Genomic DNA, 18,477 nt, shown 5'->3' with positions numbered 1-18,477 from the left:
CGAAGGCAGACGCTTAACCGCTGTGCCACCCAGGCGCCCCTAAAGTCATGCTTTCTTAATCAGCACCTACCTTTTCCTGTGTGCTTTTTTTTTTTTTAATGATTTTTTATTATGTTAGTCACCATACAGTACATCCCCGGATTCCGATGTAAAGGTCGATGCTCCATTAGTTGCGTATAACACCCAGTGTACCATGCAATACGTGCCCTCCTTACCACCCATCACCAGTCTATCCCATTCCCCCACCCCCTCCCCTCTGAAGTCCTCAGTTTGTTTCTCATAGTCCATAGTCTCTCATGTTTCATTCCCCCTTCTGATTACCCCCCTTTTCTTTATCCCTTTCTTCCCCTACCGATCCTCCTAGTTCTTATGTTCCATAGATGAGAGAAATCATATGATAATTGTCTTTCTCTGCTTGACTTATTTCACTTAGCATTATCTCCTCCAGTGCCGTCCATGTTGCAGCAAATGTTGAGAATTCGTTCTTTCTGATAGCTGAGTAATATTCCATTGTATATATGGACCACAGCTTCTTAATCCAGTCATCTGTTGAAGGGCATCTCGGCTCCTTCCATGATTTGGCTATTGTGGACAATGCAGCTATGAACATTGGGGTGCATATGGCCCTTCTCTTTACTACGTCTGTATCTTTGGGGTAAACACCCAGTAGTGCAATGGCTGGGTCATAGGGTAGTTCAATTTTTAACTTTTTAAGGGACCTCCACACTGTTTTCCAGAGTGGCTGTACCAACTTGCATTCCCACCAACAATGTAGGAGGGATCCCCTTTCTCCACATCCTCTCCAACAATTGTTGTTTCTTGCCTTGTCTATCTTTGCCATTCTAACTGGCGTAAGGTGGTATCTCAGTGTGGTTTTGATTTGAATTTCCCTGATGGCTAATGATTTTGAACATTTTTTCATGTGTCTGTTAGCCATTTGTATGTCTTCATTGGAAAAGTGTCTGTTCATATCTTCTGCCCATTTTATGATTTGTTTATTTGTTTCTCGTGTATTGAGTTTGAGAAGTTCTTTGTAGATCTTGGATACCAGTCCTTTATCTGTGGTGTCCTTTGCAAATATATTCTCCCATTCCGTGGGCTGTCTCTTAGTTTTTTTGACTGTTTCCTTGGCTGTGCAGAAGCTCTTTATCCTGATAAAGTCCCATAAGTTCATTTTATCTTTTATTTCTCTTGCCTTTGGAGATGTGTCGTGAAAAAGGTTGCTCTGGCCGATGTCATAGAAGTTGTTGCCTATGTTCTCCTCTAGAATTTTGATGGATTCCTGTCTCACATTGAGGTCTTTCATCCATTTGGAGTTTATTTTTGTGTATGGTGTGAGAGAGTGGTCAAGTTTCATTCTTTTGCATGTAGCTGTCCAATTTTCCCAGCACCATTTATTGAAGAGACTGTCTTTTTTCCACCGGATGTTTTTTCCTGCTTTATCAAAGATTAGTTGCCCAAAGAGCCGAGGGTCCATTTCTGGGTTCTCTATTCTGTTCCATTGGTCGATGTGTCTGTTTTTGTGCCAGTACCATGCTGTCTTTGTGATCACAGCTTTGTAGTACAGCTCGAAATCCGGCATTGTGATGCCCCCAGCTTTGTTTTTCCTTTTCAACAGTTCCTTGGAGATTCGGGGCCTTTTCTGGTTCCATACAAATTTAAGGACTATTTGTTCCAGTTCTTTGAAAAATGTCCTCGGTATTTTGATCGGGATAGCATTGAAAGTGTAGATTGCTCTGGGTAGTATGGACATTTTAACTATGTTAATTCTTCCAATCCATGAGCATGGAATATTTTTCCATCTTTTTATGTCTTCCTCAATATCTTTCAAAAGTGATCTATAGTTTCTAGCATATAGGTCCTTTACGTCTCTGGTTAAGTTAATTCCAAGGTAACGCATGGTTTTTGGTGTTATTGTAAATGGGATGGATTCCCTAATTTCTCTTTCTTCAGTCTCGTTATTCGTGTATAGAAATGCAACTGATTTCTGGGCATTGATTTTGTATCCTGCCACCTTACTGAATTGTTCTATAACTTCTAATAGTTTGGGAGTGGATTCCTTTGGGTTTTCCATATAGAGTATCATGTCATCTGCAAAGAGAGACAGTTTGACTTCTTCTTTGCCGATTTGGATACCTTTGATCCCTTTTTGTCTTCTGATTGCTGTTGCAAGGACTTCTAGTACTATGTTGAATAATAGTGGCGAGAGTGGGCATCCTTGTCGTGTTCCTGATCTTAAGGGAAAGGCTTCCAGCTTTTCCCCATTGAGAATAATGCTTGCAGTAGGCTTTTCATAGATGGCTTTTATGAGATTGAGAAATGTACCCTCTATTCCTACACTCTGAAGGGTTTTAATCAGGAAAGGATGCTGTATTTTGTCAAATGCTTTTTCTGCATCAATTGAGAGGATCATATGGTTCTTGAGTCTTTTCTTGTTGATATGATGTATCACATTGATTGATTTGCGAGTGTTGAACCATGCTTGCATCCCAGGTATGAATCCCACTTGGTCATGATGGATAATCCTTTTAATGTACTGTTGGATTCTATTAGCAAGGATCTTGTTGAGGATTTTGGCATCCATATTCATTAGAGAAATCGGTCTGTAATTCTCCTTTTTGAGGGGGTCTTTGCCTGGTTTGGGGATCAAGGTAATATTAGCCTCATAGAATGAGTTTGGTAGCTTTCCTTCTGTTTCTATTTTTTGAAATAGCTTTAGGAGAATAGGTATTATTTCTTCTTTGAATGTTTGGTAGAATTCCCCAGGAAAACCGTCTGGGCCTGGAGTTTTATTATTTGGAAGGTTGTTTATCACTGACTCAATTTCTTCATAGTTAATTGGCCTATTTAAGAAATCTATTTCTTCCTGTTTCAGTCTTGGTAGTTTATAGGTTTCCAGGAAGGCCTCCATCTCTTCCAGATTGTTTAGTTTTTTGGCATATAGCTGTTGATAAAAGTTTCTAATAATCCTTGCAATTTCAATGGTGCTGGTCGTGACCTCTCCCTTTTCAGTCATAATTTTAATAATCTCAGTCCTTTCTCTTTGTTTTTGGACAAGTTTTGCCAGTGGTCTATCAATTTTATGGATTCTCTCAAAGAACCAGCTTCTAGTCCTGTTGATCTGCTCTACTGTGGTTCTGGTCTCTAATTCATTGATTTCTGCTCTAATCTTGGTCAACTCCTTCCTTGTCAGTGGGTTAGGCCTGTCCCTCTGTTGCTGTTCCAGTTTCTTGAGGTGAGAATATAGAAACTGCATTTTAGATTTTTCTATTCTTTTGAGTGAGGCTTGGATGGCTATGTATTTCCCCCTTAGGACTGCCTTTGCAGTATCCCATAGGTTTTGGACCGTTGTGTATTCATTCTCGTTGGTCTCCATAAATTGTTTAATTTGTTTTTTGATTTCCTGGTTTATCGAGTCATTCTTGAGCAGGATGGTTCTTAGCCTCCAAGTGTTTGAGTTTCTTCCAGGTTTTTCCTTGTGGTTGAGTTCCAATTTCAGAGCGTTGTGGTCTGAGAATATGCAGGGGATAATTTCAATCTTTTGGTATTGGCTGAGACCTGTTTTGTGTCCCAGAGCATGATCTATTCTTGAGAATGTTCCATGGGCATTTGAATAGAATGAGTATTCTTTGGTTCTGGGGTGTAGTGTTCTATATATATCTATGAGGTCCAACTCGTCGAGTATGGCATTCAAAGCCTTTGATTCTTTGCTTAGTTTTTGCCAGGGTGTTCTGTCTATTTCTGATAGTGGGGTGTTGAGGTCCCCTACTATTACTGTGTTCTTATCTATATGTCTCTTTATTTTGGTTAAGAGTTGGCTTGTGTATCTTGCTGCTCCCCTGTTGGGGGCATATATATTAATAATTGTCATATCCACTTGTTGAATACTTCCTTTAAGAATAATATAGTGCCCTTCTGTATCTCTCTCTATGGCCTCTAGTTTAAAATCCAGTCTATCTGATATGAGAATTGCTACTCCAGCTTTCTTTTGAGGTCCATTTGCGTGGAAGATGGTACTCCATCCCCTTACTCTAAGTCTGAATGCATCTTTGGGTTCAAAATGAGTCTCTTGTAGACAGCAAATGGATGGGTCATGTCTTTTTATCCAATCTGCAACCCTGTGGCGTTTTATGGGAGAGTTTAAGCCATTTAGATTGATAGAGATTATTGACAGATATGATTTTAATGATGCCATTTCTCTTTAAAGTCTTTGTATCGGTTGTGACTTGCTGCTCTGTATCACTCTTGGGGCCTTTTTACCTTTATAGAGCCCCCCTTAATATCTCCTGTAGGGCTGGTTTCGTGGTTACGAAATTGGTTAATGATTGGCGATTTTGGAACGTCTTTATTTCTCCATCAATTCTGAATGACAGCTTTGCTGGATAAAGGATCCTTGGCTGCATGTTTNATAGAACCCCCCTTAATATCTCCTGTATAATCTCCTTAATATCTTCGTGGTTACGAAATTGGTTAATGACTGGTGATTCTGGAACATCTTTATTTCTCCATCAATTCTGAATGACAGCTTTGCTGGATAAAGGATCCTTGGCTGCATGTTTTTCTCTGAAAGAGCTTTAAAAATGCCCCCCCAAGCCTTTCTCTCATTCCAGGTCTCTGTAGACAGGTCTGACGTAATCCTGATACCTTTGCCTTGGTACGTGAGAAATTTCTTTGCCCTGGCCGCTTTCAATACTGTANGACCGGTCTGACATAATTCTGATACCTTTGCCTTGGCACGTGAGAAATTTCTTTGCCCTGGCCGCTTTCAATAATGTATCCTTGGATCTAATATTTGCGAATTGCAGTATGACGTGACGTGGCGTAGGTTTGTCATGGTTGTGCTTGGGTGGGGTCCTCTCTGTCTCTTGGACACGAATGTTTGTTTCCCTTGCTAGATTAGGGAAGTTTTCAGCTACAATTTGTTCGAATATCTCTTCTAGATCTCTTTTTTTCTCCACCGCCTCAGGGATGCCGATGATTCTGACATTGGATCGTTTCATAGAGTCAGTAATCTCCCGTAATCTACATTCGTGGGCGTGGATTTTTTTAAGACCAGCTTCTATTTTCGTTTTTTCTTCTACTAACCCATCCTCCAATTCGCTAATGCGTTCCTCTGCCTCGGTGACCCTGGCCGTCAGAGCCTCTAGTTTTGACTGCATTTGGCTCATAGAATTTTTAATTTCTGTCAGATTCGCTCTCATTTCTGCCCTTAGGGATTCTATATTCTCAGTAACATTTTCGTTAATACTTTTTTCAAGTCTACTCATCATCTTGACCATTGTTGCTCTGAATTCCATTTCTGATAATTTGGATACATCCAAATCTATTTTTTCTGTGGCAGAGGCCACAGACTCATTATCTTTTCTTTGCTGGGGGGGACTTCTCCTTCTCATCATTCTCATGAGGAGAGATTGCGGGGTTGTCCAGAGCCCAAATTATTGACTGGGACCCCGGCCGTGCGCCCTTGTTTTATAGAGATCTTAGGGATGTGGGCTTCTTCTTTAAAGATTTTATTTATTTATTTGAGAGAGAGAGACAGTCAGCAAGAACGGGAACCCAAGCAGGGGAGTGGGAGAGGAAGAAGCAGGCTCCCAGCGGAGAAGCCCGATGAGGGACTCCTTTCCGGAACACTGTGATCACGCCCTAATCCGAAGATAGGCACTTAATGACTGCGCCACTCAGGCGCCCTGGGTTGTGGGCTTCTTGATTTTTCAGCCTGCCTTCTGGGGGAGGGGCCTGCTGCGCCGATACTCAGGCAACCCTGTTTGGGTAGAGTCTCCGTGTCCCCTGCGAGGGGGGATGGGGATGGGCACGCTGTGAGCTGGTATTTCCAGGCTTTTGTTCTCTGGCGGCTTTCCCTGGCGGTCTGCTGTGCCTCTTCTGAGAGCCAGAGCCTAGCGGCCGAAATTCAGCCTCTGTCACAGAACGGAGGGATTGCGGCCCGTTCTCCACTGATGTTCTGGCCACTTTAACTCTGTTTCAGTTGGTGCTGCTAAAAACCCTGCAGCGACCCGGGACGTGCTCCCCACAGCCTGTGTGCCAGCCCTCACTTCCAGGGCCAGTAAGTCTCTGTCCTTTGTCCTTCTAACACTGCCCGTTGCCCCCGGCTCCCACGCGCGCTCCCAAGCTCCCTGTTTCAGTATGGTTCACCTGTGCTCTGGAGCGCCAGTTTTCAGTCTTGTCGCGCTTGCACTTCTGAGCTCTCAGTTTCACTCTAGTTCCAGTGTGCAGTCGGGAGCTCCTGTTTTCAGTTTGGGCACGGCATTCCCATGCTCACTGTCCTAGTCCGCTCTCTTGCGGGTGCTGGTCTGAGAGTCCAGCCCACTCCCCAGCACAAGGGGCTATTGCTTCCCGGTGCCTGAGCACAGAGGCTCCCTCCCCTTTCCCTTTATCTTCCTATATCTGGGCTCGGATTCACAACTCCCCGCTTCGTACCTCAATACTCAGCACTGGAAATGTTCATTTGTAGAGACCCAGATGTATCTTCCTGCATCTCAGGCTGATTCTGTGGGTGTTCAGAATGGTCTGGTAGATATCCAGCTCGACTCGGACCAGCTGAGAAAGGGTTGCCTACTCTTCCTCCATCTTTTCTCCTCCTTGCAGTAAGTGGTTGCCTTTCTGTTCATAGAGTTTCTGCTACTCTTTTCTTCATTCTCCAGTTGCATTCATAGGTATTCGGAGTGGTTTGGTAGCTCTCTCGCTGAATTCCTGGGACCAGAAGAACTTTAGGTCTCCTGCTCCTCCGCCATCTTGGAACACCGAGCTGGAGCTCAACTCCTGTTTTAAACTGGGTTCCTTGCAGAAAGTGGTGGCTTATTCTGTTCTTAGAGTTGCTGCTATTCTTTTCTTCATTCTCCAGTTGAGTTTGTAGGTGTTCAGAATGGTCTGATAGCTGTCTATCTAGCTGCATTCCTGGGACCAGACGAAATTTAAGCCTCCTGCTCCTCCGCCATCTTGGGCTCCTCCCTGTGTGCTTTTGAATGTAACTTCTGGAAATAACTTTTGTAGAAATAATTTCCTCTTCCTTTATTTTCTATTCCAGGATGACACTCATAATGGCAATTTCAGGTTATGTATGGGAATGACCATGCTAACTAGTTTTATCTGCCTTATTTTTACTTTTTCTTTACAACAAACTTTCACTATAGTAAGACTGGGCTATTAAAAGTTCCCTGAATTTATCTTTAGATAGCCCACCTTTGGTTACCATTTAATTGCTATTAAAACTAAGGAACATAAAATTGATATCACTTCAATTATGTATCCCACATCCCCTTTGCTTTTCTGTGGACACTTATACAGGTTCCCTACTGTCATTGTTTCAATGGAAGTAAGAAACACAAGGTCATTTGTTGCTTTGTTTTACCGAGTTTTTATACCTGCTCAACCATCCAATCTGTTCTCAGATTATTTAGAAAATAAATATAATAATTAGAAAATTGATCAAGTATATTTTAAAGTACAGTACATTCACTCAGCCAGTAAGCTGTTTTTAAGGACCGCTATATGATTCACATTCAAGATACCCAAACAAATAAGAACCTGATATTAAGTATATAAATAAATGACGTGTGAGAGAAACATAGTAGGGCTATCCATGAAAATCGGTTTCCCTGTAGATTCCATTATAAGTATTAATAATTTAAGTTGCTATGAATATTACTGTTTTTGCATGTCATAAGAGCTTTACATTCTTCAGTCAGATGTCACTGATAATAAGCTTTTCTAATTTGTTTTTAAGTGTTCTTCACAAAAGGATTATGTCATTCTTGCCACTAGAACACCACCCAAAGAGGAACAAAATGAGAACCTCAAACATCAGCAAAAAGCTAAGTTGGATAATTTGGATGAAGAATGGGCCACAGAACATGCCAACCAGGTCACCAGATTTGTCTTTTTATATAGTTGTGCTTATTGACGAACAAAATAAAAGCACTTCATCCTCAGGTTACTAGGTTAAATAACCCACCCAAGATTATATAATAAGTGATGTAACTGAGATTTGAACCCAGGCAGTCTGATTTGAAAGCCTTTGATTTTATATGCTGTGCTTTTAATTTTTAACCTTTATGAATTGTATTTTTTAACCTCTCTTTGTTATTGGTCCCATAGCTTATTTCTGAGTGTTCTTTAAAATAATACTAGTTATTGATAATAGAGTTGCTGGTCAGATTGTTTTAAAGACTTAACATAGATACCGAGAGAATAAAATCATGGTTTGGTTAGGTTCTTTTTAAAATCCTTAGAATGTATGTTGTAACCAAAGTGAAAGACATTATTACCTCAAGAGAAATGAGATAAAAGTAGAAAAGTGCTGTAAGAGTATAGAATGGTGAAAAGTTAAATATCTGCCGATGACTGGAATCAAATGGCTTCACAGAAGGTTCTGAACTTGTAAGATGAATAGGACTGCCAGTAAAAGTCAGAGAACACATTGAACACACAAAGGACAGTATGAATAAATGACCCAAAGGCATAAAAGTTAAAGGCAGGGGAAGAGTTAGGGGAAGAGCAAGCAATTGGGTATAACTGGAACATGGGGTATATAAAAGAATGTATTTAGACATAAGGCTGGAAGGAGCCGATTTATGGATGGTTTTGGAGTGCCATCCTAAGAAGTGAGGAGTTTGTTTGGTAGATAGTAGCTCTGTGGTAGACTTTCAGGGTTCCCTATCTGAGAAGGAGTTAATATGATTGACCAGTAATTTAGAAAATAATTTCAATACCTTGATACAGTGTAAATGGAGGGTAGAGACTGAATATCAGTTACCGTAATAGTTCAAAAAAAGATGATGTGAGCCCACACTAGACTAAGCTTTGCAAGGACAGGTCATTTATGTTTTTGTTTTGTTTATGGCTATATTCTCAATGCCAAGTATAGTATTTCCATGGTTTACAAGAACTCCAAAATATTGGATAAATGAATGCATGAATTAACTAATGCAGTGAGCTAAAACTTCACTGCCAAAACACTCCAGTTACAGAGCTAGTAGCAAGATGATTTACTAAGCAAACAGACAGGGAGTGAAGAGCATTTGAGAAAGTAGCTAAAGGTGACAGAGATTTCCAGCCTGCATGTCTGGGAAGATGGTGTTGCCATTGCATAGGAAGAACCAGATTTGGTAGTGCGTGAGAGGGAGTGGTGAGTAAATACACTTAAAAGTAGTCGTTGAATGGATTATGTCAACTAATTGGAAATTAAGTAAGGTAAAAGTAATCATTTCCATCTTCCATCAACTTAAAATTTTTCAGAGATGCACATGTTTATTTGTATGTGTGTATGTGTTTGTGATGGGGGGGTGTGTAGTATAAGAAATTTTTAATATCATTTTCTAAGGAAAATATTAAATATTTAAAACTTAAATTCCCAGTGGTTTCTAAATAATTTTAGACTCCAATTTGGTTTTTGGTTTCTTGTAAAATTATATACTTATACATATGTATATAGCATATACACACATGCACATGTGCATACATAGAGATGTATATCATGTATGTATGCACACAAAATTCTTATAGAAAAACAGGTTAACCTTTTTGTCTCTAGAAAGAAACGACTACTTTTATGTGTTGGCGATTTTGAAAATGTCCATATTTTCCATGCAAAAAATGAAAACTTTGTTCTTTATTCATATGCCAAGATTGTGTTACTATAATGAATAGAATTTAAGAAATCAGAGGGAACCGCCAGCAGACACAACAATGTAAATATATTCAAAGATAGACTGTGCTATCTAAGAAGATTTAACTTTCTGATCAATTTTCTTATGTACTGAGTACACACAAAAAAAGCACTTTGATCTCTGAGTTTAGATGGTAGAAAGAAGTCCATCTGTATTAAGAACTAGCCACAATCACGTGAAGGGAAATAACATAATATGGAGGACAAATTGGTAGTATGGATCAAAAACCTTAAAAATATGTGTAACTTCATAAACTAGTAATCCACTTCAAGAAATTTATTCTAAGCAAATAATCCCATGAACACAGAAAGCCTTGCTAGAATTTTTACAGTATTATTTTAGAGTAAAGAAAAATTGGAAATAATATTCATACCCAGTATAATAAATAGAGGTAAAAAAATTTGAGTAAATGTAAAAAATAGGAAAAATTGGATTTTCAAGTCAGATCCCCTCTCTTCAAATCCCAGGCTTTGGTAATATTCTGAATATTAATAGGTATACAGAGTTAGTTGAGAACCCCTCTTCCCTTAAAGAACTTCTAGACCATCGCATACGAGTAATTATAACATAGGCTTGTGTGGTAAGTTCCATGGGAAAACTACACGAAAGTGTTGTGGGACTTGAGAGATCAAAGTATGACTTCAAAGCTGACTTGGAAGTATTCAATAGAGTTCAGACAGACACACAGAAGGTAAGGGAAAACTAGTTTAGGCTGAGGGAGCAGTCTGAATGAAGGTATAGAGTTAGCCAGATATATGTATGGTATTCCAGGGAAAGTAGTATCAAGTGAGGTTCTGAATATCAGGTTAGCTAGATTTTAGAGAGTCTGAAATACCAGTAGTAGATAAATTTATATATTATTTAGGTGACAGTAGAAGCCAATGAAAAAATTTTAGAAGATATTTCAGTCTGTGATCTCATGAGAAAAGGGTTTGTTTATTGATGTAGCTAAAGGGTGTCATTATTAATGGTATTAAATAGCTTTAGTTATAAAGGCAAAAAAATTAAGGACACTCTAGGAAGATTGTGTATATAACGATGCCCATTCATCATGGTTATCAACCATTTCTCAATATTTTAACCCGTTTTTCAAAGCTCGCACCTCAATGCTATGCATATAGTTGGTACTTCGCAAGTATTTGCTGGCTTAATATTTGGCTTATCAGGGGCGCCTGGGTGGCACAGCGGTTAAGCATCTGCCTTAGGCTCAGGGCGTGATCCCGGCGTTATGGGATCCAACCCCACATCAGGCTCCTCCACTATGAGCCTGCTTCTTCCTCTCTCACTCCCCCTGCTTGTGTTCCCTCTCTCACTGGCTGTCTCTATCTCTGTTGAATAAATAAATAAAATCTTTAAAAAAAAATTTGGCTTATCAAACACAAAAGATTGCGTATAATGCGAAATACTTATGTTAACTAATAATATATTTCTATTTTTAGGTGTCCAGAATGCTACCAGGGGGACTTTTAGTTCTTGGAGTATTCATCATCACAACTTTAGAAATGGGAAGTGATTTTCAAAATGCCCTGCGTAGAGTAAGTCTGAAATATCAAAAATTCTTAATATGATCAAAGATGCTTTTTTTTTTTTTTTAAGTAAGCTCCACACCCAGCATGGAGTCCAACATGGGGCTTGAGCTCACAACCTTGAGATGAAGATCTGAGCTGAGATCAAGAGTCAGATGCTTAACTGACTGAATCACCCAGGCGCCCCAAAGTTATATCATATTTTAATTGATTATACTTATATACAATGATTCTAGGCATATTTAGATTAGCATTCCATAATTCTTTATGCTGGCATTATGTTGAAAGAGCTTTTTCCATCCAATTGCTTGGTATTTTGAGTGTAAAAAAAAGGTCAAAATTTCTATTTTCAATCAAAGCTATATATTTTTAAATAGCTTTAAGTTTCAAGATAATTTTTTACTCTTATGAGACAAATTATAATGGTTTAAGAGTTTTTCTTATACAATAGCAGTATTCTGCTAGAACTTCCTTTTAGTTCCAAGTGATTGCTATAATGTGAAGTTGATAGATTTTGTGATTCTTCACCTGTTCAATTTTCTCAAGATCCTGACAGTAGAACCTAACCAGATACTTATCCTTTATTCCTGGGCAGGAATCTATCTATCATTAGTCCCTTCCTTTTTTTATTCCCATATCAGTAAATTGGGTAACATAGTCTGTAAGTAAATATGAAAGTCTACAAGCTGTTTCCCCTTAAGCCCAAATCTAAAGCAAACTTTGTGCAGGCGGCTTTCATCTCTTTTAGTACTCAGGATCCAAATGAGCCTTCAAAAAGTTCTTTCCCACCCCAAGAGAGAGGAGGACCCTGTAATCTTGAGAAGTGCAAAACCCTACAGAATCTCCAAAAACATTTTCTAGTAAAAAAGTGTGCAGACAGTAGGAATCACAGTTTTGTAACCTTTTGTGTCATGTCCCACATTAAATCTTTGCAATTTGTACCTAAGGGAGAAAGGGAAGAAAATGGAGGTACTCCTCTTGCCTGGCAAGTTACTCAACTTTCTGCTGTGTTTTCCGTTTTAAATAAATGTACCCTTCACAGTTGTTCATCTTCTTAGACGTTTTGAAATGTAATCCAGATGTATGTGTTTTTAATTGCATTGGTTGTGCATCCTTTTGTGGTTGGCACTGGACTGAATAGGGTGAATATGGGCTCAGTGCTTGAGAGATACAGTTGGTCCTCTTTCCTTTTCCTTTTCTATCATTTTTGTTCCTAACAAGCAAATAAGACTTTAGAAATGCTGTATTTCAGACATTATTGAGTTTCCGTTTTCTGACTTTACTTCCATTGCCTGTAGTGAGGAACTCTGTGAGAGGTAACCTTATAAAACTAGTGTCTCCCATCAGGTCAATGTTGAGAACTTTGTTATATTACATACTACCACCTTTGAAGAAATTCCTTTTGATATCATTATCAAGAAAGTTGTGCTTTTCCTCATCGAGTTCAGTTTCTGGACCATGTGAATTAGCTAACAGATTAGATTTGTCTGTGCCCATTATTATTAGGAAGTTTAGAGTCAAATTTATGACCCCTCTAGGGGCACCTGGGTGTCTCAATTCATTAAGCATCTGCCTTCTGCTGAGGTCATGATCTCAGGGTCCTGGGATCAAGCCCCACATCGGGCTCCCTGCTCAGCAGAGCCTGCTTCTTCCTCTCCCTGTGCCTGCCACTCTGCTTACTTGTGCTCTCTCTCTATCTGTCAAATAAAATCTTTTAAAAAAAAATTATGACCCCTCTACTCATATCAAGTATGCATTTTTATAACTCTTATTTCTGGCATAAATGTATGTCATTATTTCTGATTTTTTTTTTACTTTCAATTTGTTACTACTATATTTTATGTGTACTTGTATAGTGCCTTACATCTTTTGTGACATTTAATAAGAAATCCCAAATGGTGACATGCTTCATTTTTGTAGGTTAAAAATCACTTTCTCATTCTAATTAAAATAGTCTTTATTCTATACTCCAAACTTAAATGCAAATTTTGTAGATCCCTAAAAATGGAATCCAAAAGGTTAATAATCAGTTTTACTCCTTCTTTTGAAGAAAATAAAATTTAATGATAGAATCATGGAGTTTTAAAGCCAATTAGGAGCTTAGAGAGGTTGTAATTATCTTTTTCTGCACTCACTTTTGTTCTCTTATTTTGCATTAAGTTGATGTGTGTTTTGCTCCCTTTCAGCTAGTATTTGCTATGGAAAAATCTATGAATAAAAGGAGGTTGTGGAATTTCACAGAAGAGGAGATCTCAGAACGAGTGACACTTTCCATTTGTTCTTCTACAAAAAAGTATCTTTTATTTAGGTGTTTATATTTTAAAGTATATGATATCAAAATAATGTTCCTGCAGGTTTTTTCCCAGAACATTTATTTAAATCATATCTTAAAAACAGGCATAATTTGGAAGTTTTTCTTATAAATAACATAATTGGGACTGCCAATAATAATAATAACAGTAATATTATTATTGTTAACGTTGTTAATCGTGTCTTAGGGTTGTTAAAGAGTTTGAGAAAGGTGGCAAGGGCTGGGTATTCTGAGCTCTTTACCAGCCACCTACCCCATTTTTTGATGCTCAGTAGGTCCTCTACAGAGAGGTCGATGCCCAACTGACAGCTTAGGCAAAGTAATGGCTTTTATCATGTTAAATTTTCACTTCCAATTCAAAATGCCCAATTCGGAGCACAGATAATACTGAGCTTAACAGTGTAGGACATCCAAGAAATTTTTATGTCTTTAGCCAAGATCAAGTGACACTAAAAAGCCTCCTTAGGGCCCCCTTAGCTTCTTTCGTCTACATCTTGCCAGGGCAAGAGTACTTCCTAAGCCAGAGGCAGCCACATCAAGGGAACGAAGCGGACAAGGGACTAGTAAATTAGGACTTGCAAAAGACAAAATTCAAAAACTGATCATTCCTGCAGAAGCTGAGCTTGTAACTCCTATTTGTTGATAGAGGGTATGTATTTGAGGAAAATTTTGCAAGTGCTTCCATTCTATTCATTGTGATTAGCAGGATTTTAAGCAGTAGGGAATAGTTTAAAGCACTGTAAGTATTATAGTCAGAACAGTTTTTGCGTGTATATATATTATTTTATACAAAATGTGAATATATATGTTTATTTACAAGTTGTATATGTATTTGTGCAAACAAGTACATATGTGTGTATATAAATCTCTATATGAAGTGGTATGATTTTATAAAAACTTTTGTGTGCATGCTCTTTATTTTTTGATTTCAAAAATTTATTTTCTTTTGATTATCAAAAATTACTTTTCTATTTTTGGTTATTTCTATCCTTAATCAGTAAAGAATATTTTGTCGAACTTATGATATCCATGATCCAAAGGTAAGAAAAATTTCTTTTTAAAGATTTGTGTATTACAAAGTATTTTTAAAATAAATTTCAGTTCTTTAGTTTTAATAATTTTCAGTGCTTTCACTTCCTATCGATGTCCACAACCACCTGCAGTTTTTATTATGAAATGTGATTAATTTCATTATGAGCAAAGAAAACTTTTTTTATCATTGTTCAAGTATTTTTTTTAACCTCCCCCTACCTATTTATGCATTTAGTATTATATTTGAGAGGCTGGTAGTAAAAACATCTGGACTTTTGGTATTATATTGCCTAGTAAGCAAGCTACCTATTAGCAGAATCCAGACTAAATTTTGCTAGCATGTCTAAAAGCAATATGAAAAAGTAACTTCGCAGTATTGTGTTAGCGAGGATAGGACAGAAAGGAGAACATCTGGCACAGGATAGTCACTCTGATTTTTTTGCTCCACACGGAAGCTTCGAATTGACACTGTTGAAGTTACAGATGAGAACCAGAGGACTTGTCAGAATTCTACATGAACTATCTGATTCTTTTCAGCCTAGCACTGGGGGTGGAGTGTCAAGGCTGGCTGGAAGGTATTGAAGGGTAGTGAACTTAATGCATGATTTATTTCTATTCAGTTTCAGCCTATTGCCCTTTGATGAAAGAAGTTGGCCAAATATGTTAGATTTCAGCTTATATTATATATAATAATATTATTATATTATTAGGTTCTACATTTTATGATATTCTATTGATCCATGTATTTTACCTAAATCACATATTTTATGTTTTTCCACCTTCCCCACTGCTAAAGAGTTCAGCAAAACCAGCAGATTGGAAGTATCAAAATGCACTATCAACTTCATGGCTTTCATTAGAATGTACAGTTCATATTAATATTCACATCCCGCTGTCTACTACTTCTGTCAGCTATACTCTGGAGAAAAATACAAAGGTATCAGGGCAAGACGAATTTTCTTTATTGATTGCTGAACAGATAATCTGCTTTTATTCTGGTTGTCTATGCCATTCATTTTGTAATCCTCAAAAATTACATGCTAATTATAATGATATTATGGGGGACTAATTTATTACTCCAGCCAAATTATAAAGTTAGAGATAGGATAGCATTATAATACTAATGTATTTAGCCTAATAGGTGCTCCATAAATATTTGTCGATTAACATGTAGTTAAGTACATTGTAAAATAGAGTTACATAAAATATGATTATATAAAAAGGTATACTGTTTGGTCTTTTGGTCTTTTTGTTTTTCTCCTCTTGGTCTTTAGTTTTATTTTCTTCTTTTGTATTTTTGTTCCATTCTTTTGTTCATATCTCATTTCTCTTCTTTTTCCTTATTGAAGGAGGCAAATGGAGCTTGCTTATTTTTTCCTCTCTTTAGTACTGCTTTGTGTATTTGTTCTTGAGGTTCTTTCTCTTTTCCTACTTTTTAAAAATATAATGGGAATTATTGAATTTTATGTGACTGCCCATGTAGTTAGTAAGCCTCCTAAGTGTGTGATATAAATGTTAGTTTGGGATAAAGATTAGAAAAACTATTATTAAATATGGCTAAGTTGCCAAAATTTGGGGATGTACTTTTTTGTTGTTGTTTATGAGACTGAATAAAGGCAAACATAGGGAATATAGTCAGTGATATTAAAATAGTGTTGTGTGGTGACAGACGGTAGCTACACTTGTGAGCATAGCATAATATATAAATCAATTGGGTCACTATGTTGTACACCTGAAACTAATGTAACATTGTGTGTCAACTATATGCAAAAATTTAAAAGAAATATGAAGGAAAAAATGGCAAAATGTTAACTCAAGAAATAAATACCACGTTACTGATTACCACATTAACATTAGGTGGAAAAAAGTGGACCCTAGGGAGTTTGAGATGACATTATATCTGAAAGATACCTATGTTGTGTTCCTTTTAAGAATGGACTTGCACGCTGGGCTAAGCAAATAGAAAACGGCGTTTATTTGATTAATGGACAAGTTAAAGATGAAGATTGTGATCTATTAGAAGGACAGGTGAGTTGAGAGAAAATCATCTTATTTATGAAATTATTTGTGCCTAAGGAACGATAAAAGATGACTTTTCTTTAGTTCTTGCCTTCGTGAAAGCAGTTTCCACCTAATATTTATTTATAAGGTCTTTTTTTTTTTTTCCTGAGGTCTTTTAAAGTAAAGGGCAAATAAATGTTTTTTTTCAGAGAATGATTGGAGATTATATCTGAATTAATTGGAATCCTGAAATCTGAAGAAGGGAGTGTCATCTAAATTCTATCTAATTTCCCAATTATAAACTGCTTGCTTAAAACTAAAGGTACATGTTCTACTTTGATAGCAGTTTAAAGGCTAAGTTTGGCCATTTTAAGAAGGGATCTATACAAACTTCTAAAATAGCTTTGATCTATCTGAAGAGGAACTTTGATAATCTCTCCCTTTAGTGCAAAGGTCAATGAACTTTGTGTAAAAAACGAAATAGTAAATATTTTAGACTTTGTGGGCCACATGGTCTCCAGCAACTATTCAGCAAGCAGCCACAGGTAACATGTAAATGAATGATTTTGATTGTGTCCTGTAAAACTTTATTTACAAAGACTAGAGGGAGTCTGAATTTGACCTATAGGCCATAGTTTGCCAGTCCTTGCTTTAGAGGAATAAAAATAGGGAAATAATGGTTTTTAAGAGTACACATTGATTGATAGATAATACACAAAGTAACATATCTATAGAAAAAGCCAATATAAAACAAATAATAAAACTTTCTTTTCCTCTTAGTTACTTAATATATGTAGGATAGTTCCTAAATTGTCTTTTGTATTCCACTCCAGTCTCAGTAATCTAATTTTTTAACTTTTGTGTTTTTTCAGAAAAAATCTTCTAGAGGAAATGTTCAAGCAACTAGTCATTCTTTTGATGTCAAAGTGCTAACACAGTTGGTAAATATTTTAAAATACTACTTATCTAAAATACTTTCTTAGAATAATCATAATGAAATTGTTTTGGTTTTTATATTTATAATTAGAAAGGCAGAGATTTTTAGAGATGTGAAGTGTAAAAAATGTCTAGTTCTAGCAAATTTATTTCCAAGAACATTATTTTAATAAAACTTATTTTGGTCTTTTGCCTCAAGGCTATTAAAATTTTAGCATGAAGTAGAGAGCAGTTTAGAAATATATATATTTTATATATATATATATTTATAATATATACATACATGTATGTGTGTGATATTTTGGGTTGTAGGTTTGTTTTTTTTTTTTAAAGATTTTATTTATTTATTTGACAGAGAGAGAGACAGCCAGCAAGAGAGGGAACAAGCAGGGGAGTGGGAGAGGAAGAAGCAGGCTCATAGCAGAGGAGCCTGATGTGGGGCTCGATCCCATAATCCCGGGATCACGTCCTGAGCCGAAGGCAGACGCTTAACTGCTGTGCCACCCACGCGCCCCGGGGTTGTAGGTTTTATGAGCAAAGTTGTAGTTCTTAAAACTTAAAAAGATGTGTGCACAGATGTGCCAGGTGTTGTTGTATAAATTTTGAAGTGTATTTATACCTCCTCTGATTTAGTAAAAATCACACATTATTAGCAATTTTTATATTTTTATATGGTTGTTTTAAATTACACATCTCTTCTTTTCAGAATTGAAAGTTGGATATTTTTTTTAATAATTTTTTTTATTTTATTATTATTTTTTAATGATTTTTTATTGTATTATGTTAGTCACCATACAGTACATCCCCGGATTCTGATGTAAAGTTCGATGATTCATTAGTTGCATATAACACCCAGTGCACCATGCAATACGTGCCCTCCTTACTACCCATCACCGGTCTATCCCATTCCCCCCACTCCCCTCCCCTCTGAGGCCCTCAGTTTGTTTCTCGTAGTCCGTAGTCTCTCATGTTTCATTCCCCCTTCTGA

General features: G+C 37.2%; 1 protein-coding gene across 5 annotated transcripts in view; it reads left to right on the top strand.

The window, feature by feature from the left end:
* ODR4 (odr-4 GPCR localization factor homolog) overlaps positions 1-18,477 on the top strand; it is a 46,897-nt gene that overhangs the window by 4,991 nt on the left and 23,429 nt on the right. For 2 of the 5 annotated variants that reach the window (XM_034666792.1, XM_011231842.3), the window contains 7 exons: positions 7,742-7,879; positions 11,123-11,218; positions 13,396-13,502; positions 14,524-14,560; positions 15,349-15,489; positions 16,485-16,580; positions 17,426-17,494. In XM_034666792.1, the coding sequence (XP_034522683.1) occupies positions 11,132-11,218; positions 13,396-13,502; positions 14,524-14,560; positions 15,349-15,489; positions 16,485-16,580; positions 17,426-17,494 (537 nt within the window). In that variant the 5' untranslated portion in view covers positions 7,742-7,879; positions 11,123-11,131. The remainder of the gene's footprint in view (positions 1-7,741; positions 7,880-11,122; positions 11,219-13,395; positions 13,503-14,523; positions 14,561-15,348; positions 15,490-16,484; positions 16,581-17,425; positions 17,495-18,477) is intronic. The other 3 variants (XM_011231844.3, XM_034666790.1, XM_034666791.1) reach the window with 3 other exon arrangements.

This window comes from Ailuropoda melanoleuca, chromosome 8 (assembly GCF_002007445.2).
Source record: "Ailuropoda melanoleuca isolate Jingjing chromosome 8, ASM200744v2, whole genome shotgun sequence".
Taxonomy (NCBI): Eukaryota; Metazoa; Chordata; class Mammalia; order Carnivora; family Ursidae; genus Ailuropoda; species Ailuropoda melanoleuca.
Note: the sequence above shows the minus strand (reverse complement) of the source record. Positions and strands in the feature narration are given on the sequence as shown.